Below are 23,947 nucleotides of genomic sequence, written 5' to 3' on the forward strand. Positions count from 1 at the left end.
AAAATAATCTTGAAACTGGTGGGTATAGAACTAAATGTTGGGCATGAGACAACTGGTACCAGACAATGAATGCAGGAATTTTTCTGAATTCATCTGTGAACTGTGAAATCTGTCATTAAAAAAATAACACAATCATAATCCTTACTGAAACCTAGATTTAGGAATTAAACAATCCGTGATGTCACGATTCCCAACACTGAATATATAGCCCGTCATTTTGTCATATTTATTTTTCAGCTCAAAAAATAAAAGTCATCCTTTATGTAACAATCTATTGTATTTACCTAACGTTATCTTTTCCCTCATTGGAAAACATTAAGTAATAAAGCTATGCTATTATCACCAAGCAGTGAGGACCTGTTGGATCGCAAAGTTCACCTTTGACAATCTTATCAGCAGTTATAAAGCTCCTGTGTTCTCAATCAATCTTGCCTGCTCTTCACTGACGGCAGATAAGAACAAAATATCTCCAAAATCAGCAGGATTCATTTCCTGATTTTTATATAATTTTGACAAATGTAGGACAGTTGTGGACTTCCTGCATTATACACGAGAACATCCTGACATGGTAGTGTTAATGTAAAGTGAGTTAAGATGTACCTCATGTAGCAGATAAAGTATGAATACCGATTTGTTTTTCCTATAGCTGCACAGATCCAGAACAGCTATACTGTAATATCTACAGTAGTGCATGAGACCAACACCATGTAAACTGGTCTATAATATAACAACAAATAAAGTTAAGCATACAGGACCATCCATATACTTTTCTAAAATCAGGTTCAAAGTGTTTAAAAATGCAAATAAATAAAATGACAGTATAAGGGAACACGCAGAACATACGGAAAATAAAAATGTGATAGAAACTCTAAAAGTTATTTTAAAGTAACCATAAGATAAATAAGTAATTTGGATAAAATAGTAAATATGAATTGAATAAAGCTGGAATTGAAAGGGGGGGAAAAAACATTACAGATCAAATGAATAATAATGATTTCCCTTAAAATGGAAAAGCTCTGGAATCAAGATCTAAACTCACATAATTAAAGTGGTGAAGCTTCACACTCATCAACTTCTGAAAATTTGATAGACAACCACAAATCTGTCATTCTCCAATTAAATCAGGTGGGAAAAAGGAAAGGAAAACAATTGTAGCTTGTCTTTTCTATAGTCTTCACTTTCATATACGTTTCATTATAAACTCATTAAAAAAAAAAAGAAAAAGAGAAAGTCCCTTTTTCAGGAGACTGTATTTTAAAGATAATTTTGTCAAATCTAAATAAGCTTTACAGATCTTTGTTGGAAAGGGTTTAAACGAGGTTTTTCATGCTTGTTCAATGAACCATAAACAATTATTGCACATGCACCTGTGGAACAGTCCTTAAGACACTGACAGTTTACAGGCGCTAGGTAATTAAGGTCACAGTTACAATAACTGAGGACACTAAAGAGACCTTTCTACCGCCTCTGAAAAACACCAGAAGAAAGATGTCTAGGGTTCCTGCTCACCTGCGTAAACATGCCATAGACCTGCTGCAGGGAGGCATGAGGACTGCAGATGTGTTCAGAGCAATAAACTGCAATGTCTGTAATGTAAGACGCCTGAGACGGTGATACAGAGAGACAGGAAGGACAGCTGATCGTTCATGCGAACTCGCTCGTTCTAACATGTTTTCGTTTCTATAGTAACGGTTAAATCACAGGGACTTTTACGTGGACACTCCACGTAAACAATTTTTTTTTTTTAAAGAAAAACCTTTGTAATTGTTAACATACTGAAGTTTTTGTTGATGTTTAATTACTATTTCTGTAAGGAGTCTATAGTGCAAGGACCAACTTTACAGGAACACAACATTAAATGTTACTACAAATGGATGAAAAGTATGATGTACTGTTCTATAGTTAATAAAGATGTCATTCTTGGCAATGTGCTGTGGTATTTATAGTGGATATAATGTAAGTTACAATATTAAATACAACTATAAAAGAATAAAAACCTGACAAGCTCTTTAGTAGATGAAAAATTGTTAATCTAGGCAAAATGCTGCGGTGTAAGAGGAATAAAACACTTCAATACGGGACTTTAGAGGGAAATAATCCACTTCAGGATGGTAATGTTACAACAGCTCACCCTCCACCCCCACCCCTCATGTTTTGTTCCTTACATAAATTGCTGTCTTATGATGCTACACACATGGAACATTGGTCCCGGGTTGTTCAATTAAACCCGGTGAAACACCAGGAAGTCTGATTTTACCAGATGTTTTCAAAATCCTGGAGTATTTCTAATCAGCTGTCCATGTAAGACTGTGCTTACTTTAGAGTTAATCTACAATCTGGTGTTAGCTTTCAGGTTCAAATATCATCCAGGAAAAAAAAAAAAAAAATCTGCACACTGATAGCAAAGCTGTTTACATAAAATAAAACCAAGTGAACAATGATGATGGAAAAACCACACAATTTCAGTTTCCTTATGGTACATGCTTTTGGAATTCACTCGCCCGTGTGTGTGTGTGAGAAAATGCGCTCATATTTTATCAACAGGAAGAAAGATGTGCTGGGAAACATTGTGTTTCATAACAAAGCCTGAAAAAAAGTCAGTGTGAGACATCTGCAAAAACTGATAAGCATAAAACTGTGAAATGCTGTGAAGGACGCACAAGAGATCATGAACATTACTGAAGTTTCAACAAGCGAGCATTCCAACAAGGAAATAAGTGAGTGTGTAATGAAACTCACAATCCTGAGAGAAGATAAACGCTAAAAGCCGACGAGTTCAAGGGCTGAAGTTTGGCTGGTGTGGGAGATATAGATTGTTCGATCGAGAAAGTAATTAATTACCCCGAATGAGACGGAGGGAATATCACGGTGTAAATGTGCACAAAATTAAACAGGAATAAAAACACATGGGGTGTGTGGTTATTGGAAAACAACCAGAGACGAAGAGGTGTTATCATTGTTTTAGTTCATGTTATTACTTGCATCATAACAACTATAAAACAGTTATAAAAAAAATGCTGCGTGTCACGAGAAAGCACTAAGTGTTCCATCCTGAAGACTTTCCCCCCACGTCTGACTGTGCTGGCACTGGAGACTCCTTCCATAACTGATAAACAAACGTCTCCTTACAGGGAACTTCAGCATATGAAGTACAGGTTTTTCTTTGTTAAACGTCAGTATGTTTATTATTAGGCTTAGATTATAAGGACTTTCTGCCATACAAGTCCCTGTGTATGAGCTGTTACTATGGAAACAGTAACGTATTAGAACGAGTGCATTAATACAAAAATGTGATTTGCCTTACAAGACGGCATTACTGTCAGAGCTGCTGTTATTAAAAAATGATGCGGTTTTAAAGTCAAAAAGCAGGGTTATAATAAAATTCATTTGATTTAGTTTACCGTTTATGCTCTTTTGTTTCATCCTTGCTTTAAAGGTTTTCTTTCAGAAGCCTGAGACTTTATAGAACAGCCATCGGCCTGCGATGTAATTATGACTACTAATTAGGTGATATGGCGAAAACGAGCATCATTAAGAAGAAGGTTGTGAGTTCAGAACCCAGCACCGCCAAGCGGCCACTGTAGGGCCCTTGAGCTAGGCCCTTAACCCTCAACTGCTCAGATGTATAAATGAGAGAAATCTAAGTCGCTCTGGATAAGGGCGTCTGCCGAATGCCATAAATGTACATGTAAACACTGCCCTCTAGTGTATGTGCCATGTTAATGCGCTGGGTTGGAAAGCAAGAGGGAAAATCAAGAGACATCAAAAACTGAAACAATGGCCATCAGGCATGCTAAAATGAACTGATTACTGACAAAGCAAACAATCAGGGGCTTCAGCGACTGAATTTGCTTCATTATGCAACCAGAAAACATCCCAAAATAGTTGTCATAACATAAAAGGATAAGCAGTGATTGTCTTCATTGGCATATTGTGCTTTAAAACACTTTAATTTTGCCGATGTCAAGTTTTCATACTTTAAAACTTTAAAAGGGTATGCCAAATTATTATTAGTAGTAGTAAAAGTAGAAGGAGGAGGAGTACTTTATATTGTTGCAAAATTTGTAAGAATTTATTCAGGTTTTAAAGCTGAATTTTTTTTTAAACACTAAAGTATTTTAATTAAACATTACTTTAAAAACTAGTCTTTGGTTTTCATTATGATAAATAAAAACCTTTCCACTTTGAAATCTTTTTTTCTATACTTTTTACATAATTTTATCCAACACACTTTCTTTCTATATTATGAAACGAGAGTTAATAAAAATATATATTTAATATTTAACAGTATTCGGCGTTTTATTCTCTTACTGACAGTGGAATCCTTTCCATCTTTGACCTATATTTAAAAGTCTGTAAATAGTCCTGGCTTTGCAGTTCTGCTCTGTGCTTCAGTTTGTTGTTTAGTAGTAAAGAAACAATGATACTCAATATGTAGAAAAATAAGTTTTATTCAGTATCCAGTAAAACCAATAAATTAGGTCATTTATAAAAGCACAGAGATATAAAATACAGATAAACTGACAAATCTCACACATAACTGAATCAGCAGTGAATAACGGAGGAGTCTCTGTTCAGTTACCTTGTTCTAATAATCTCCTGAGTGGCTAAGCGGATGATCTCATTGAAGTCAAACTGGAGATATTTTCGCCAGTAACGCCGGTCTCGGCCGTACGTCTGCGCCGGATAACACGGGCTTCCTGAGAATCCAGTGTTTATAAATAAAAATTACTACAAAGGAACAAGTTACAACGGAATCGTTTTTTTTAATTATTATTAATTGTAATAATGAATTATTAATAATAATGATTAGCTTTGTTAGCATTATTCAGTGTATGATGTAATGTCAAATGTCTTGATTAAATATGGGGATGGAACATGTAATTACAGACAAATTATGACTTGCAGCAGAAGTCCTTATAGAGAGACAAAAATGAGGACACGCACCAATCCCATGGAAAATCCTCGCCACGGCACGGCCTGAGAACTTTTCATCACTCCGACTGGCCAGGAAAGCTCTCACATCAGCGCGGATCTGATCCTCCCAGTCCTTCAGCTGACACACAGTCAACAGCACAATGATCAGATTGTTCAGGATTACTCCTTGTTCAAGCTCCTGCTGATGAAACATGGCTATAACCTCACACACAAACACCTTAAACTTGCTGAAGGTCTCGTCCTCATCGTCCTGCTCCTCCTCATACTTGCTCAGGTCCAGGTCTCGCCTCTTCTCAAAATAATCAGCCAGAAGCTCCTTCAGCCTCAGGCTCCTGGCTTCGTCCAGCTCATCCATGCAGAAGCTACAGTTCCGATACGCAACACTGCACGCACATCAACACACTTTCACTTAAGGAGAAAAGAAATCCAACAGGCTAAACACCAACATAAAGTCAAAAATAATAAGTAGGCACAAATAAATAAATAAACAAACAAGGGAACCATTTTAACAGAAACATTAGCAGATCAAGACCTTGGAATTCGAAGGCAAAAAATTATATAGATATGTATTTACACGACAGCGCTATTGAATTCTAGATTCTGATTGGTCAGAACGTGACATTTTCTACAACAGCAGCTCTGACAATAGTGGCAGCTGTACTCCAAATCAGAGGCTTATATTAATGCGCTCTTATATGCTATCGTTTCCATAGTAACAACTTGGTAGCACAAGTACTTGAACGCTGGACGATCCGTATAATAATAAACTAATCTTAAAAATAATACTATTGAACAGTAGTGAATCCTTCCGTGTGGAGACGTTTATTTATTATTTAGGGAAGGAGTCTCCAGTGGCAGCGCTCAAAACAGATTTGCACTTTCCGGTTTCTTAGTAACATTACAAGCTGCGCTTTGTTTTTGTCTTCTTGACAGTGGGGGGGATAAAAAAAAGAGAGGCTGGTGGACAATTAACTGTTTATAGCTGTGATCTGTGATAACAGGAAATACCATGTTTCACAGACACTCCACACATTTAATGTAACAATATATGGATAATGTAAAGTGTGGATCGTTTAATAAATAAAAAATAGAAACTTTGAATAAATTATTGGAACAGAAGAGGAATGAAATATTTTGTTACATGTGGTTGTAAAGAAAATAATCAACTTCGGTGTTGTACGTCTGGCTGCATGACATCATTATTGATCACTGATCATTTTCCTATAACAGCACACCCCAAGTGTTATAGTGATCCTTTTATTTTATCTGCATTCCACTGAACGTTTGAAGTTTCACACCAACGTATTGTTCAAAAGTCTAAAGAATGCTCTGAAGTAACTCGCTCAAACAGTAAGTAGAGAAGAACCCAGCAAGAAGTACATGAATTACGCTTCAACATCTCATCACTGAAATTCCAGATAATTCCAAGGTCTCATATGTTAAACAAGATAAACTCCAAAGCTGAAATAATCGTCAATGAATAAAACAAATTTTTTTAAAGTGAGCGTGTGTATGTCTGTGTGACCTGCGGAAAGCTTTAAAGGAGGCTTTTAGCTGATAGAGCTGCGTCCTCTCCTGCGTCTGGACCCTGCCGTACAGAAACGCACACACCTCGTCCAGTTCTTCAGCCGCCAGATCTCCATAGGAGCGGAAGTAGAAGGAGAGAGCAGAGAACTCTACGTGGATACCGCTCCGACCCGAGCCTCCAAAAGAACCTGAACACACACACACCACGTCAATCAATCAATCATAACACTCTGGCAAAACCACATCAGACGAATGGCGAAAAGGATGGACTGAGAGCTTTACAAAGCAAAAGAAGCAACAAGAAACCACTTCAAATGACTATACCGCAAAATAATTCCAAAACTCATTTTCAAGTGCACACGAGCGTATAGTTTGTGTGTTGTGATGTTACGGAGAACAAAAAGATGGGACGGTTAGGAAACACTAGATTTACATTTGACTATGTTCAAGATATTTTCACTTGCGAAAATGAGATTTTTTGCAGTGTAAAGTCATTACACACTTGCAAGTTGTTCAGTATCTCTGACTTGTTTTAGCGGTTTCTGACACTGGTCATAGCTTCACTAAAGCCAGAAACTCTTTCTTCCTGACCACATGCAGACATTTTGGTATTTTATGAAGCGGCATACATATATATTACACGTAGTATAACCGGGCCAAAAGTGTGTTTAGTGGCAAGAGTGTGATGATTTAGACATGTAGTTTGCACAATAATATAATAATAAAACATAAAACTGACAGCTATAAGTTTCTGACTTGCTAATTATATTATATGTACTGTACGTACCACCCCATTGCAGCTGTCTCAGCCCTCTCTTGACCAGCGGGAGCTGCCAGCCCATCGTGTCTGCCAACTCCACCACGTCAAACTCCAGAGAGTCACAGTCCTCCACCTTCTCGCCGGCCAGCCGTTTCCTCGCCAGGACCACTGCCACGGGAGCACACCTGACACAGCGAGGAGAGTGGGGCCGTGATGCATACATATTAACGTTTACATCATTGCACTGTCGAGTTCTCGATTCTGATTAAACAATCTTCTGACCAATCGGATTCATTTGAACTACACCAGCTACAGAAGTTCCAGTTGCAAGGCAAATCACTGGTTTATATTAATGTGCGGGTCCTAATTGGTTATTTTCAGAGTAACAACTAACACAGTACACAGACAGTAATCCGAGCTCAAGATTGATTTGGGTACCCTGTGAGGAGGGAATGCTTCACCATTGTACCGCCCTGCTCCTGCACAAGCCCTGGTTCTTGACTAGAGACAGACCGATAGTGTATTTTACCGATACTGATAAGCAAGTTGGGCAGTACCTGCCAATAACCAATTAATCAACTGATAAACTGATACTGAATAAAAACATAACACAAAGTAAAATATTGCTGAACATTATTACAAAAACAAACAGTACTGACTGTACCATGAAAATGCACTGTACTTTTCCTTTTTAATGTAATACATACATAAATATTCGTATATATTAACTATTAGCAAATGTGAAAGTAAATAAAAGATATACATCCAAACTGAACCAAAAAGTAACACTCCTAATAACAAATAAACAGAGACATCCAAAATGAATCAAAAAACAGTAGAGTTTGCGTGTTCTCCCCGTGCTTTGGGGGTTTCCTCCGGGTACTCTGGTTTCCTCCCCCAGTCCAAAGACATTCGTTGTAGACTGATTGGCATCTCTAAATTGGTTCTCTAAATTCGGTCGACCTCTATTCTTAACTACTGCAATTCTCTTCTTGCTGGCCCCAAAATGTAATATCTCAGAATGTTATTGCTTGCCTGGTTCATAACTTTTCGCGGTTCTCTCGTGTGGAAGAAACTTTCACATATCCCACAGCTAAACAAGTTCAATTCGAGTACATACACTTTGATGAGCTTGCGGAGCTCCCGAGGTCCTCCGTAACACACCAGGCGACACATTGAGAGGGTCGGGTGCATCAGCTCCACCCAGCGCTGAGGGTGGAGCTCCAGGTAACACAGCAAAGTCTCCAAACCTGAGCAGAAAAGCACGTTCGGAAATCGACCATGGTGAATTCACAATGATGCAGCTAAGAAAAAGTGAGTGTTCGTTGTTATTGTCTATATATCATCGTTACTTCCTTACCCTCCTCTGTGATATCCAGCTCGTCCACCGTATCCTGCATTGGAAGCGCTCTCTCGTGAGTGTGACACACACGCTGGCCCGACACACCACCTTCACTCTCTTGCACCTCTGAACCATTTTCACTTCCTCCCATCTTCTCACCCTCATCTTTTTGTCCGTTCTGTGACTTCTCTTCTTCCCCATGCTGAGCAATGAAACCTTCTGATTCTCCCTCTGTTAGCTGCACTGTTGCTTTGTTCCACTCCTGAGAACTTTCTGGCTGGCGTGGGTTCTGGTGCGTGGTTCTCGTCTGCTCTGGTTCTGTTTGTTGGATGTGGGCAGGTGTTGCTGCGTCTTGCTGTTCGTGTTGGTTGTCTCCTGAAGCATCACAGTGATCCATCAGCTCCATCAGCTCGGCATCATCCACCTCCATGGCCTGGAGAAGGAACAGAAGCACTCAGCTTCATCCATTTTTAATCTGAAGGTTCCACTATTCAGAGCATCGTAGTGAGCTGCATTATCACTATATTTATAATATTTGTGCACCAGATGATGACCAAAGGTTTTACAATGAAATTTGTAATATATGATAGCTATAAAATGGCTACATATGTAATACGAGTTACATGGAAGAACATGTGAATGAGAGAAAGAGATTGCTCATGCCCACTTCCCAAGAAATACTAACCAATCCTGTGTGCTCCCAAATAAAATCCTGACCAATTGAATCTGTTCCCAAAGGAATTTTAAGCGATCCCACTCGCCCCGTAGACCTTCTCCCTATATTTTGGCAGGTTATACGTACAAAATATGCCAAAATATAGGTTAAACAAATAATAGCCACGTTCCTGAGGACTCTTAGCTCATTCCTCATGAGCAATGGACTCCAGTTCAGTAATATTCTTGGGTTTGTGTGCTGCAACCACCTTCTTCAAATCCCACCAGAGACTTTCTATGGGGTTCAAGTCAGGTGACTGTGATGGCCCTGTAGAATCTTCCAGGACTTCTTCTGCAACCAAGACTTGGTGGAATTTGAGGTATGCTTGGGATCATTGTCCTTTTGGAAGGTCCAATGATGCCCAAGCTTCCTCACAGACGTCATGACGTTTTCTGCTAGGATTTCCTGATACTTCAATTAATCCATCTTGCCTTCCACTAGAGGTTTCCAGTGCCAGAGGATGCAAAGCAGCCGCAGAGCATCACCGAGCCCCCACCATGCTTGACTGTGGACAGTGTTCTTTCTTCATTCTTCTTCCTCCAGACATACCGCTGATCCATCGTGCTGAAGAGTTCCAGTTTTGTTTCATCGCTCCACAGAACAGAATCCCAAAACTTCTGTGGCTTATTTATATGATTCTGAGGTGCCTTTTCTTGTGCTTTTGGGTCAGTAGTGGTGTACGTCTTGGAGTTCTGGCATGGAAACATTCTGCATTTAGTACACACCTTACTGTGCTCACGGAAACCTCAGTGCCTGTTGCCACCAAGTCTTGCTGCAGGTCTTTTGCTGTCACTTGAGGGTTTTTCACAACCTGCCATCTCAGAAATCTGGGTGCAGCCATTGATAGCTTCCTTTTTCTGCCCCGTCCAGGTATTTCATCCATTTTCTACCCCTAGCCAGTTCAGCAATTTCATGTGTTCCAGCTCATGCACACCTGCTGCAATTAACGAAGCCCTTGATTATTTGCATCAGGTGTGCTTGAGACAACACCTGTTTTGCATATTTGTGCTGTTGTGAGGGATTCTATTCGAGGGGTTGAATAATTTTGAGACTGGAGAAATCATAAGTTGCCTTCTGAGTTGAATTGGGGAAACCACTTGAGGCATTTGTTGTGTTGAACTATTTCAAATTCTTTTGTTTGGTTTGTTCATCGCAAACAGCTGAAATATCTGTACATTTTGACATTAAACCTGATTTGCAATGGGGTGGAATCATTTTGATTGCTGGATGGATGATTGGATAGATAGATCAACAGACGGATGGATGGATGGATAGAGGGACAAATGGTTACATGGATGAATGGATGGTTAGCTGATGGGATGGAGAGATGAAAGGATGAATGATTATAAAATTGGATAGATGGATGATTGGATGGATGGATGAAAGGATGGATTGTAAGACAATTGTACGGGTGGATGATTGGATGGATAGATGGCTGGATGGATAGATGAATGGGTGGATAAATGGATCAATGAACAGATGGCTAGATAAACAAGGATGGATGAAAGAATGGATGAATGGACGGATAGATAGATCAATAGACGGATGGATGGATAGAGGATCAAATCATTACATGGATGAATGTATGGTTAGATGATGGGATGGATGGACAGACAAATGTCTGCATAAATGATTGCATATAAGACTGGATGGTAAAGATGGATGATTAGATAACTGAATGTCTGGATGGATACATACACCCACTTCCACAACTGTCCCTTAGGTCACGTGGGATTCCGATGCAGACGTCTAACGTGAACCACTGGATAAGTAAAATTCCAAACCTGGCCGATCACAGTGCTCGAATCAGTTACCTGGGCCAATTCCTGGTGCTGATGGATACGCCTGCACTTGCAGGGAGGGAAAACTTTCTGCACCAGCCTCTTGACAGTAAAGTGGTCCACGGTATCTGCATAGATGTGTCTGCGCAGCTCGTGCAGATCTCCACCCTGTGCAAATGACAAAATCAGGTACAGATTGCAGTTTAATCCTCATACATTCTTCAAGTTTGTATTTAACAACGCTCTGATCAGGAAGGGGTTAGATCTTTAAATAGCCATGAATGTCTTCACTGAATGTCACCGGATTTACATTATCTCTCAATTAGCAATCACAGTTTGGCAAGGATTACATTTGACAATGAGAACAGCTGGGCTACTACTTTTATATGCACCAATCCCATCCCTAGTTCTTATATGCTGACGTTATTAAGCTCACTTCTGGATCCAGGAACAGGTGGCAGTGTGCGGGTTCTCCGTCTCTCCCGGCTCGTCCAATCTCCTGCACGTAGCTCTCAAAGCTCTTGGGCATATTGTAGTGTATGATACCGCGCACATCTGACTTGTCCAAGCCCATTCCGAATGCCACAGTGGCCACCACCACCCGCAGCTCGCCACACATGAAGTTATTCTGCACACGCCGGCGCTCTGAGGCCGACATGCCCGCGTGGTACGCTTCAGCGATCCACTTCAGCGGCTTCCGGATCTTCTTCCTGGCTGAGGTTTGGGCAACATAACGCACGGTAAAGTTATGAGTTACTGCAACAATGCTGCAGAATCTATCCATGTTAACCTGAAGATTTAAAATCAGAGAAAAACCACTGCAACAAAACAGTCATCTTGTAAGCAAAGTCCACAGTAAAATATACTCGAGTAAAATACTTCTCGCTTAGCCCTTGCTTCATCTCTACCTAAACAGAGCGATGCAGCAGCACTTTAGTAATTTAGTTTGTAAATGTCTGCATTAACGCCATTGAGCTCCTTCACCTCATAGATCACTAACTAGCTGAGCTGAGTCTCTGCTGTAACTTGGCGTCGTATAGCTGCATTGCATTCTGGGACTTTTGACTCCATCTTTTGCTGTCTCCACAAATTCTAAGTTGGATTTGTCATTACTATGAAATTGAACATCACTGTAAAATGCTGAGTGAGAAGTCACAATGACCGTGAAACCTGAGCATTATCCTTTATGTTTTTTCCTCCTATTAAACTGCACTAGTCACGTCCTCTTGCGATGTCAGCATGGCACACGACCACTAACCTCTCACGGGAATAACAAAAGTATAGCATAAAAACTAAACTAGCACCGGAATCGCTACGCACATCACATCACATTTTTCAATATAACCTCTACCCATTCCAAAAAGGGAAGCCTTGTCCCACAACTGCAATAAATGTATTTAATCATGATTTCAAGGTCTGCATTGCATATTTTTTTAAAAAATAAATAAATAAATAAGCATTAGCACAACAGCCTTGGATTTTACCCAATGCTTTCTTCTTCTTGCTCACAGGATTGTCCTCCTCGACTTCTTTGGCAGGCCGTGAGGAATCTCTCAACATCACCCCCTGTAGGCAGGTGCGCAGCAACGCAGAGATACGGCTCGTCTCCTCTCGTCTAGTGCAGTACACTATAATGGAGTCAAGTGCACCGAAGCGCTCTCCTTTCATCAAGGACACCAGAGCCTGTGGGAAAACACAATATTAAATATTAACCCCAGAGTTTTCAAAACATCCTCTCTTGAATCCTATCTAGGGTCATATTACATTTCAAAAGATCATATTTAGAAACAGGTCACCTGTTTCAACGCAGTAGTAATGTACTGCTGAGTGTACCTGGTCTTTGTCTCTGTCCATGGACACTGAGAGCTGGAGGTTGTGTGGGACGGCAGCCGAGCGAACAGCGATGCCCTCAGAATCCCTGATGCCCAGGTGATGAGCGATGTCCAGCGCAGTGGACAGGGTGGCAGTGGCTGTCAGACCCAGCAAACAGCGCACACCCAGACGATCCCTCAGTACCTACACGCACACCAGATAATCATTAAGAGTAAGTTAATCACACTCCTGCCATCCTGGGACTTACAGTACAAGCTCCTGCTACATTGCTTTACAGCTGACTACCACCACCATGCTTTAACTGAATAGATATCCTTAGTGCTAGCCTTTAATTTATATTCCACATCATTCCAGAATGGATGGTTGTGATTGGTCACAAGGTGTTGATTTGTTTTCTGTAACCGAAGTGTAATTCTTGACAAAGCAATGTTATCTGTAAGATGATGTTTATGCCTTCCTCAGAACACGTTGTGCTGTGATGTAGCATGAGCAGTAGCTTTAAAACATTCAGCAGCCAGTTATTTGCCGTTGTGCGTTAGAGGAGAGCCGGTTATTGGGTTGAAATTCGTAAAATGACCAACAATGGAAAATAAAGGAATAGAATAAGGTAATGTTACTATAATAAGAAGTAAGATCACTATTCCTGAACTATGATCTGATAAGTTATTCAATGACTAAATTCATTAAAAGGATTCTTTAATCCATGGCTACGTTAAATACAAAAACCGTACAGGTTTTGTGAGTGTAATATCAGACTGTATAACATGCAACGACAGTGGCCAGTCCTCACCTTACACAGTCTGAGGTAGCACGGCCGGAAGTTGTGTGACCACTCAGACACACAGTGAGCTTCATCAATGCAGGCAAAGGCCACAGGGGGGAGCTGATCAGCAGGGGGGAGACAACCGGAGCCAGAGTGACCTCCACCAACCAGAGCTTCTGGAGACAGCAGTAAAACATGAACTTGACCTGCTTTCACCTACACACAGACACACACACATACACACCGAAAGATTAACGGAAATAACATGCAGATCATATTACAACAACCTAGCCTCATTTAGCATTCTGATAAGGTTTACCTTTTCAATAGCGGTCTCTCTCTGTTTCAGAGACATGTTGGAATGGATACACGCTGCTTTCAGCTTAGCAGGAATCCCAGAGAGCTGAATAAAGATGACATCAACATGCGATATTTACAGATTATCCACTGACACAAGGAGTACTTTAAAAACTCCCTGCTCTTACATTTCCATCCCTCCTCTCAACAAATATCACATCTTCTTTACAATACAAAATATACACGCATCCACACTGTCAATCAGGTTTCAACCTCTGACGGACGAGTGAAGTAATTAGTGCTATTTTTTTTTTTGCTTGGCTGTTTTTATGTCTAATTAGATGCTTGCTTTTTAATACCTGCTAGCAGAAATAATTTCTCCATGACTCGTGTGAACGCTCTTCTTTTTTTTCAGCCTGATGTACATGGTTTACATCCAACTTTCCCATGCGTCAACTAAATAGAGAACCGTATATGCCCCTTGTACGCATCTCTTAGTAAATCTGTTCTGCATCTTCCTGACAGCAGCTCTGCAGTGTATACACCACTGTATGTTATATCTCATATTGCAGAAACAGTATTACCTGGTCATCCATTAGCGATACCAAAGGTGACACAACCAGGGTTATGCACTTTGACCTTTGTGCGTAGAGGTAGGCAGGGAGCTGGTAGCACAGAGATTTGCCCATGCCAGTGGACAGAACCACAAGGGTAGACAAACCTAAACAATACAACATAATAAACAAAACAAGGCCTGTGAAATGAGGACCACCACCAGACACACATAAGGGACAACCTTGAGTGTCTTATTGCTGCAAATATTCAAGTTTAATATCAGACATTTCTCCAACTACAAAAAGCAGGTCCACTAAGTGTCTTGTATGTATGCAACAAAGCAAAAATATTGTTGTTTCACCAAATTAATACATTTGACTGAGCCTGTGAACTAGTCTGGAAACTTCACTAGCTGGCTCATCAATACAACTGCTAATAAAAACAAATGGCAGATAATATCATTTTATAATTTATTATAATCTATAACTATTTCTTACAAATTTCACAAAATGTACAGTAAATCAGTAAATGCAAGATGAAGACGTTCCTTGGTCAAAGAATCGTGAGTGAGAATCCTCTTCTCACTTCTACTTCAGAAATATTGCGCTTCCTATTTTATCATGAATCATCATGCTGCCATTGTTTTCTTTTTCATATATTCTCTCTCACACAAACACACACACACCTGAAAGGATTCTCATGATGGCCGTCTCTTGGCCGGGCCTAAAGGTCTTGTACCCAAAGTCCCGAAGAGCCTGGTACACCTCAGGAGGAACTTCTGTAGAAGAGATATTATAATTCTCTCAACTTTTAATTCCACTAGACATACTGTACATCAGATGTTATTCATTTGTTTCTCAGCATGGTGAGATCGATGGATTTACCCTGCACTTTGCCGTCCTCTCGTGGACTGTACAGCGGCTCCATGGGTGGAGGAGGAGCAGGACGCTCGTAGTCGGGTCTCATAACATTTAGCAGGATTTCCTCTCCTCGGTCTTCTTCTTTCTCGTCTGCCTCGACTCCGACACTCGAGGACACTACCGCAGAAAGAGGTCAGTCTTTACAGTGCAAAAAAAAAAACCCTCATACTTTATTAATGCACTGGAATAATTGTTTCTCAGAGTGAAGCCATATTTCAACAAACGATGGAACACCAAATACGACCAAATCTTTCGGGTTTTTTTATTAGGTTATTTTAGACCGTGTTTAATTTGATTTATGCTTTTAACCAAAGGTAATTAAAAAACTTTTTTTTTTTTAACAATTACCTTTGTGTTTATTCACCAAACCATTAACCAATCAGTGATGTTAAATTCTCCAGAAGGTGTTGATTCATTTTCTACAACAGCAGTTCTGACAATAGCTTGGACTATGTGTGTAATTGTTGATACGGTGATGTTTTGGGTCACTAAATTTTTGGAAGGAGTCTCCAGTGTCAGCACTTTGTAACAGGACTACAATCGCTATGATAGCTTTTGGACTGCAATCGTTACGAACAGTTCTGCACTCAGATCTCCATCAGTGAACAGTTCATAACTTTAACAAAATAAACTTCATGTAAAAATTGTAATGAATTTCCTGGTTACACAATTGCACCATTTGACCATGTAGTACACAGTTATAGAAGAGAATTATTTATAATCGCACTATCCGGTGTCACCCGGATGCGGATGGGTTCCCGTTTGAGTCCGGTTCCTCTCGAGGTTTCTTTCTCGTATCATCTCAGGGAGTTTTTCCTTGCCACCGTCACCTCTGGATTACTCATTAGGGATAAAGTCATACATTTAAAATCTATATCCTGAATTGATATATTTCTGTAAAGCAGCTTTGTGACCATGCCCATTGTTAAAAGCGCTATACGAATAAAATTTTAATTGAATTGAATTAACAGAGAGTCAGAGATAAAGCTGTAACATTAAGTTTCCCGAAACGAGAAAGGACGTTGCACTTGTTTTTAGTCTTATTAACTTCAAGAGTTACACTGTACCGCTTTCATATAGAGATAATGAATTTAACACGTACTTTGATATTTGCCCTTGTTTGACATGTAATATCTGTAACCACAAATGGCAGGTCCTTTTGTTGTTATGATACTCACCAATAGGCTGACAGCACAGCGTCCCCGTCGCTCTGGCTACTTCCTCTAAGGTGGGCAGCTGGAACGGCTCCTCTTCTTCCTCCTCCAGGGCCGTGTCCTTCTGTGACGCCCCTCCCACACCAGGAGCCAAAGCTAAGACAGACAAAATTTCCAAACAATAAATGTTAATTTGGTAAGAACTGTGAGTGAGAATGTCAGAAAAAACACACGGAGCTTGGGTTCATTTCGGGAACTAACTTGGGAATTTCGTTTCAGACTTACGCTGCATCCCAATTCGCCTACTATCCGTCCTAAACAACATCCGAGATGAAAATTAGCGTGTCGCAAATTGTAGTGTGTTGAAATGAGTATCCCTGCGGTATCCAGGGGGTCTACTATGTCCGGTAGATTTTTGACGTGTGGATCCGTGGACACTTTTTCGGCTAATATCGCCCACAGCTCCATGTGCGAAGGAGGAGGAGTTTTGTGACTGTTCGCTTCGCCGAATTTAAGGAGGTGTAAATGAAATGTGGAAAAAATAGATCACGGGAATGGTCAATTAAAAGTATAAATTATATGAGGAATAACGAATGAAGAAAAGCTGAAATGCAACGCGGAGTCTGTTTACCGGGACAGCGTGGCGTAACTAGGCAACGACGTTCGACGTCTTCCGTTAGATGACGTGTTATGTCCCAGTACTCGCGTACTCTTTTGCTACACACTCAAAAGTGCATAATATAAAGTATTGAGACCAAGCAATAGCTCATAAAGAAAAACTACAGCTTGTTAAGTCAATTCAAATTGAACAGCTTTAATGAATGAAAACTCTTTAGTTTTTGTTTCTGATAAACGTTTCAGCTTCGTTTTCGTCAAAAACAAAATGAACACCAGGCTAAAAGGCTTTCCAACAGTTCCCTGTACACGCTTCTGATTTCTCACCTGCTCCACGACAGTCCCGTGCCCAGTGTCCTGTTCCACCACATTTATAGCAAACGTCTCCCTGTCGGTTAAACCCTCCGAATCTTCCTCTGCCCCGCCCACCGCCTCCGCCAAACCTCTCGCCCTTCAGCTGGAACTTCTGCACGTACATCTGCAAATGACACACAAACACAATTCCATTCACTTTTTCTGATGAGTTACAACACGAGAAGGAGATTTGAAGCGGTTTTGTTTTATTTCAGTTCCACTCACATGCTTGCGGAGAGCAGCACCCCTCAGGGCAAACCCTTTAACATGAGATTTCTTCTTCAGGTTGATTTTCACAAAGTTTCCGTCTGTGTTTTTGGTCACCCTTATGCGAATGAGGAAAAATAAGTAGCTTGAATAACATTTCCTTTGTAATATATTCACACAACAGACTTGGAAACTGAAAATATCTAGAAACGTATGGGAAATTTCACATGTACTAGTGACTAGGGGTGAGCAATATGACACAAATATCACATCACGATGTTGGTAGACATTTCTACAATACACAATATGCAGATAAATGTAAAAGTGAACGTTACGAAATATTCCACAAAAGATCATTGTTGTTTTGTTTTTGTTATTTATGAGAAGACCTTTATTTAACACATACAAAATGGTTTTATTTTATTATAAAAAAATTTTCTTCAATAAATTGTTTTAAAAATCAATACAATTTTAACTTTATTTATTTTCCTTTCACTTGTTTTTTCCCCCAATTTTAAAGATTCAGTGCACAATTTTAACCCTTAACAATTTAGAATTTATTTTTTAAATAAAAAGATATTGCAATAGCAGTGATGTCATAATTTATCACAATATCAATATTACGATTCAATCTTTTCATACTAGTAACTTTATTTTACTTCTGAAGTTTCATATAAATCTCAAAATCTGAATGAATAAAGCACTTCAGACCTTCATGTAGCTGCAAAAAAAAAACAAAAAAAAACTACAACATCAATAAAGTCTTTTCAGCTTAATATCGAACAGCTTAATATGTTCAGGATGCAGTATTAATGTCTACCAGACAGTGAACTTTTTTGATGCAGTAGTGATCATTTCATAATTTTATCGTAAATTGTAAAAATCTGCAACACCGAAAAATCACTTTAAAAAAAAAAAAAAAAGCTTCCTATTCACTAAATATATTTTATATGCCAGTGAGGTCAAATGCTTGATTCTGATTGGTCATTTCTTCTGTATAACCTCACGGCTCGGACAGCAGTCATCTCGTACACGGCGACTTGTACGGCAGATATATAATCTAAGACTAATAATAAACATTTTTTAAAAAGTCTTGTTTAAGAAAGTAAACCGTATAATCAATATTTTCGTTTGTGTAAACGATTTGTTGTGTTTGTTACGTAATGTTCCTAGAAGGAGTCTCGACTGCAATGACAGGACAGTCTTCAGAACAGACACGTTTACGCCAGTTTCTCGCTAAAAATGAAAAAATGCATTTTAGAGAGAGAGAGAGAGAGAGAGAGAGAGAGAGACTCTGAGAAATCCTGTACGGACTGAACATTAACTCTAACTCGAAAACATTAAAACTATGTGATGTGTTGCTCATTAATAAATTAAACCTTGTAATCACTGGCCAAATGCTGTGGTATAAGCGGAATAACACACTCGCATCTACATTTATTTTCCAATAAAACAAGATGTCAAGCATTTCTCAGTTTACTTCTACCCATTTCTCACTCAGGTCTTCGACTTCTAAAGTACTTTACTTGAACTCGTTTCATGACGTTAAACCAAAAATGTTAACATAGGGTGTTTACTGACTGAGGCATTCGATTATCAAGGAATTAGAAATATGTGTTAGACTTGCGCTAGGCATGTAGAACACAGGATTTTTAAATACTTGAGTTAAATTAATTGGGATAAGATCAGTACACAGGTTTTACTGAGACTCACCTGCTTCTGACTGGGTTTTTCTTCCTGGATAACACCGCTTTCACGTCCTCCTCATTCACTTCTCCTAGCAGGTTCTCCTGAGGCATCTTTGATTTCTGAGGTACTTTAGTCTCAAGAGTGCTTTCTGCCTCCTCAGCACCTCTTCCTTTCTTTTTGCGTCCTTTTTTAACAGGCTCCTCCTCCGCGGAGTCATCTTTCTTGGTCCTGCGTTTCTTTTGGACACTTTCGGTTTGCCCTGCTTGTTCTACTTTTTCAGTTTCTCTCGGCCTTTTCCGTCCCTTTTTCCTTACAACCTTCTGCTCATAATCTGGACCTTCAGAGTCTTGAGCTTTCCTTGATCTGGGTTTTTTTGTTTGTTTTCTGGCTTCTAAAGAAGGACTGGATTCATCGGTCCTGTCCTGACCCTCTGGAACACGATCGAGCTTCATTTGTATATCAGCGGTTCCCAAACTGTTATCAACATCTACCGGAAGTTCCTCAACACGTACCCGAGACACGTCCTCTGGTGACGCCGAGTCTCTCAATGCTCCATTCATCGCAGCCACTTTTTCACTTCTAGCACTACTTGGAACGATCCGGTCTTTTTCTGGCAGGTCTAAATTACCCGTGACCGGTATGTGCTCGTCTTTCACCGCAGTGAAGACCTGACAGCGCTCCAGCCAGCCCCTGTCCACACACGATAGCCTCTTGGTCATGGACTGCCTGAGGAACTGGGCTTTCTCCAGGCTCTTATCTGGAGTCTTCGTGCTTAGTGAGGACAGTTTAGAAGGAGTGAAAGAAGGAAAGGGATCTGAGGATTCGTCCTCGCCGTTTCCAGTTTGAGCTGGAGGACAGGCGGACAGCGCTGGACTAGTGTTAGCAGGTTTTGAGGAAGGAGTACTCATGTCCTCATGTGCCGTGCAAGCGGTTCCACCGTCTTTCCAGTTCTTTCCTGGGGTTCGCCGAGGGGTGACAGCTTTCTTCAGAGAAAATGATCGATCCTAAAATATGACAATAAATAATAAATGAAAGACCGGTTATGTTTCTATTTAAACGTTTCACACATTTTAAGCACATTACAGCCCGTACCACTGGTGACTGAGAACCTCTGGTTTAAACTGAGGACTCCATATGGGACGTTAGTTAAACTTCATATATTTACCTTCGATAAAGAGTTGATGAGATTAGACTTCAACTTCATACCAAAGTACTGGGCAGAGGCTTGTAATGTCTCCTTATCTCTAGAAGTGAGTTTGGGTGTTGCTGCAGGCAGGTTTTTACGATTGAGATGAGAACCCCAGCAGTCCTTTTAAAGAGTTTTAGAAACAAGTTCAAATAGTGAGTCAGTGCTCTTTGTAAAAAAAAAAAAAAAAAAAAAAAAAAAGTCACATAGAAACACTAAATAAGTAGATAAATAAATAAACAAATAAGCATCTAACGCCGCTGTCTGGAGACTGGACATCCTTCTTGTGTACGTGATCCTCGTTCTCACTTGTGGTCTTCTCCTTTGCCTCTTTGAGCATGCGGTACTCTTTATAAAGTTCTGCAAGAGAACACAGATTTAGACAGGATGTAATACCAAATACAACTTTTCCACGCGGAGATATGTATTTAGCATTTTTGGAAGGAGTCTCCAGCGTTAGCCCCTTTGTAACAGTCTGTGTTTTGCAGTTTTTCAGTAACATGACAAGATGCATTTTTTTTGTCGTCTTGTCAGTTCCTCCAGGATTTCATGATCGCAGAAACTAATGCAAAATCAAGCAAAACGCCCCAATCTTCTGAGGAGCTCTCAGTTTTTTAAGTTTACCACAAGTCTGGGCCGAGACGCGTCTTGTGACGTCATAAAAACGCAACGTGCACTCGGCCAAAGCCCTCTTTGATTCACGCGAGTCGAACATAAGTACAGCTAAAAGGACTCGTTTAAAAACAAACATCTCTACGAAGAATTTCGGGCAATTGTAATTTCACCAATTCAATTAGTTTTCTAAAGAAAAGAAAAAAAACACAAAATTCTGCAAGTTGTAGCACAAATTTGGGGGGAAAATCCGCAGCAAATTCAAGCATTTTTGGCTCTGACAACCACAAAAAGAAATCCGCAAAATCCTGAACGGACTGACTTGTTAACTTCGGGGGGGGGGGGGGGGAGAGACAGGGAACGAAGTCAACTATAGATTAAGTGTTAACAGGAACTAACTTGTTTCAACTATAAACAGATAACATATACATGACGCGTCCTTATTTAATAAAACAAAAACTGGAAAATTGCTGTGGTATAACAGGAAAAAAAACACTTCAAGATGTGCTCCTGGAAAATAACCAACTTCAGGGTGGTAACAGTAATATGATGTAACAAAAAAAACTGTAAGGTGGAAAAAATGTAGATTATCGCAGATACCATAGCGTACTTACTTTTCGTGTCTTCTGGAGCTGCAGCAATATCATCCTGAAAAAGAAAAAGTTCCTGGTTAAGCTTTGATACATCCATTTCCTCTAATCTAACCACTGGTTTTTAAATAAACAAAGCCCTTAATAACTATCCTTCTTGTACGACAAAGACTATACCGACATTCTCAGTCCGTTATTTGTTGACCCACCATATAGATACACTTTGTAGGAGCGCGAGACAGAGAGAAGAAAAGAGAGACTGGTGAAGGAAGAACTGTTTCTAGCTGTTATAACGTAAGTGATAACTGGAACTAACTTGGAAGTTCCACAACGTAAGGTGTAAAAATAAACGGATAAAAAGTATGACATATCGTGTGGTATACAAGGAATAAAGTACTCCATGGCATGCTGTTATGGGAAAATAATGAGCTTCAGGTTGGTATCAGTAACTCCAGTGAGCTCAACGAGAAGAGCTGATGTTCAGATGTTATGGCATTACCGAGGCTACATCTTCAAAATGAAGATACAAAGCAGCTACCAGCTTGACAGCAGTGTCTACAATAGCAATTTGATCAGTGTTTGTTTAGTTCAACCATACAATGTCTATGTGGGATGGGAATTCTGGCTTTTTTGTGTGAATCACCAATAAGAACCGACTCTTTCGACACAGGCGGATCATTACCATTTTTCCTTTACAACCTTCATGGACATGCTGCTTAATACATACAGTTCAGGCTCAGGTGTAAAATTGAGTTTTCCGTGGCAGCATTTCGATTTTGAACGGAGTTGTTGCCGGCATAGACCGAAAAAAAGGGCTCATTTTCGCGAGTCGGCTCAAATAAAAGATTCTGCTCAAAAAACCGACTCCGTCGAGAATGACACCTCACTAACATATTTTCCGAACCGTAAAAATAGTACGCTTTTTAAATTAGCAGGAACAAAAAGAAAGTGTCGAAACAATTTAAAAGTGCATCGTGTCGAACTTACCTTGTTTGGTTTTCTGTTGTGTGTTTGAACAAACGAGTGTTCCCACTGTTTTAACTGAATTTTTAAGTCGTTGTATCGGTCCATGATAGCAACAAGGCTTCCGTTTAGCTCGCGCTGAAATACGTTATTGCGGCATTAGCAATTAGGTGTTGTTGTTTTTTCCTCAATGTCATACTTTTCCCAAAGTGCTTTATCTTTAATTAATTAATTTTTAATTAATTTAGCAAACTATAAGCACACAGTTACAGTTCAACTGCGATGCCAAACTTTAAACACAGCGCGCGAAAATGACACGCGCCCCACATAAACACGGAAAGAGGCGTTTCCGTATTCCCTATCAAAATAAGAGTTCCCATACCAAGCTTAGAGCATTAATCGTGACGGATTTACTCAGTTACAAAATAAAAGATGAGAATATTTTTCGTGTTTTTTTAGGTAACGAGACTTTATTTTAACAACCTATTTGGTTTTAGAGCTCAGAAAAACAGAACACATGGACATTTTAGAAATCTAATTATCAATTCAAACGCCACAATACACAACATGGCCAAAAGGTTTGTCCACACCTGACAATCACAACCATATGGGGTTCTTCCACAAAGCTGGAAGCACAGAATTGTATAGAAGGTCTCTGTATGCTGTAGCGTTATAATTTACCTTCACTTGAACTAAGACATCCAAACGTGTTCCAGCATGACAATGATCCAGTACACAAAGCCAGCTCCATGAAGATACGGTTTGCCAAGGATGGAGTGGAAGAACTCGAGTGACCTGCACAGAGCCCTGACCTCAACCCCATTGAACACCTTTGGGATGAACTAGAACACAGACTGCACCTCAGACCTCCTCACCCGACATCAGTGCCTGATCTCACTACGCTCCAAAATCTAGTGAAACGCCTTCCCGGAAGATTGGAGGTTATTATAACAGCAAAGAGGGGACTAAACCTAGAATGGGATGTTCAACAATATCAACACATATGAGCGTTATGTTAAAGTGTCCACATACTGTACTTTTAGCCATATAGCCTAGTATATGGACATTATGAAACATAAGTGTGCCTTTAATCTAAAAACGCATATGTACATATCATTATAAAGAATCTTTTTTTGTTTGCAAAAA

General features: G+C 39.9%; 1 protein-coding gene across 1 annotated transcript; it reads right to left on the reverse strand.

Annotated features, from left to right (window-relative positions):
* Positions 1 to 4,363: 4,363 nt before the first annotated feature.
* recql4 (RecQ helicase-like 4) lies at positions 4,364 to 23,127 on the reverse strand. Its single transcript, XM_053613285.1, has 24 exons — positions 22,826 to 23,127; positions 21,863 to 21,896; positions 20,893 to 20,996; positions 20,616 to 20,759; positions 19,475 to 20,454; positions 17,780 to 17,879; positions 17,528 to 17,678; positions 16,610 to 16,741; positions 15,396 to 15,548; positions 15,197 to 15,289; positions 14,541 to 14,677; positions 13,979 to 14,062; positions 13,687 to 13,875; positions 12,897 to 13,079; positions 12,548 to 12,746; positions 11,500 to 11,777; positions 11,097 to 11,231; positions 8,586 to 9,000; positions 8,346 to 8,475; positions 7,253 to 7,410; positions 6,464 to 6,653; positions 5,156 to 5,321; positions 4,948 to 5,056; positions 4,364 to 4,700 (listed from the first exon to the last, which is right to left on the reverse strand). Exons 1-24 carry the CDS (start codon positions 22,907 to 22,909, stop codon positions 4,579 to 4,581), a joined length of 4,470 nt encoding a protein of 1,489 aa, XP_053469260.1. The 5' UTR covers positions 22,910 to 23,127; the 3' UTR covers positions 4,364 to 4,578.
* Positions 23,128 to 23,947: the final 820 nt, after the last annotated feature.

The sequence above is a fragment of the Ictalurus furcatus genome, chromosome 24 (genome assembly GCF_023375685.1).
Source record: "Ictalurus furcatus strain D&B chromosome 24, Billie_1.0, whole genome shotgun sequence".
NCBI classification, from domain to species: Eukaryota; Metazoa; Chordata; class Actinopteri; order Siluriformes; family Ictaluridae; genus Ictalurus; species Ictalurus furcatus.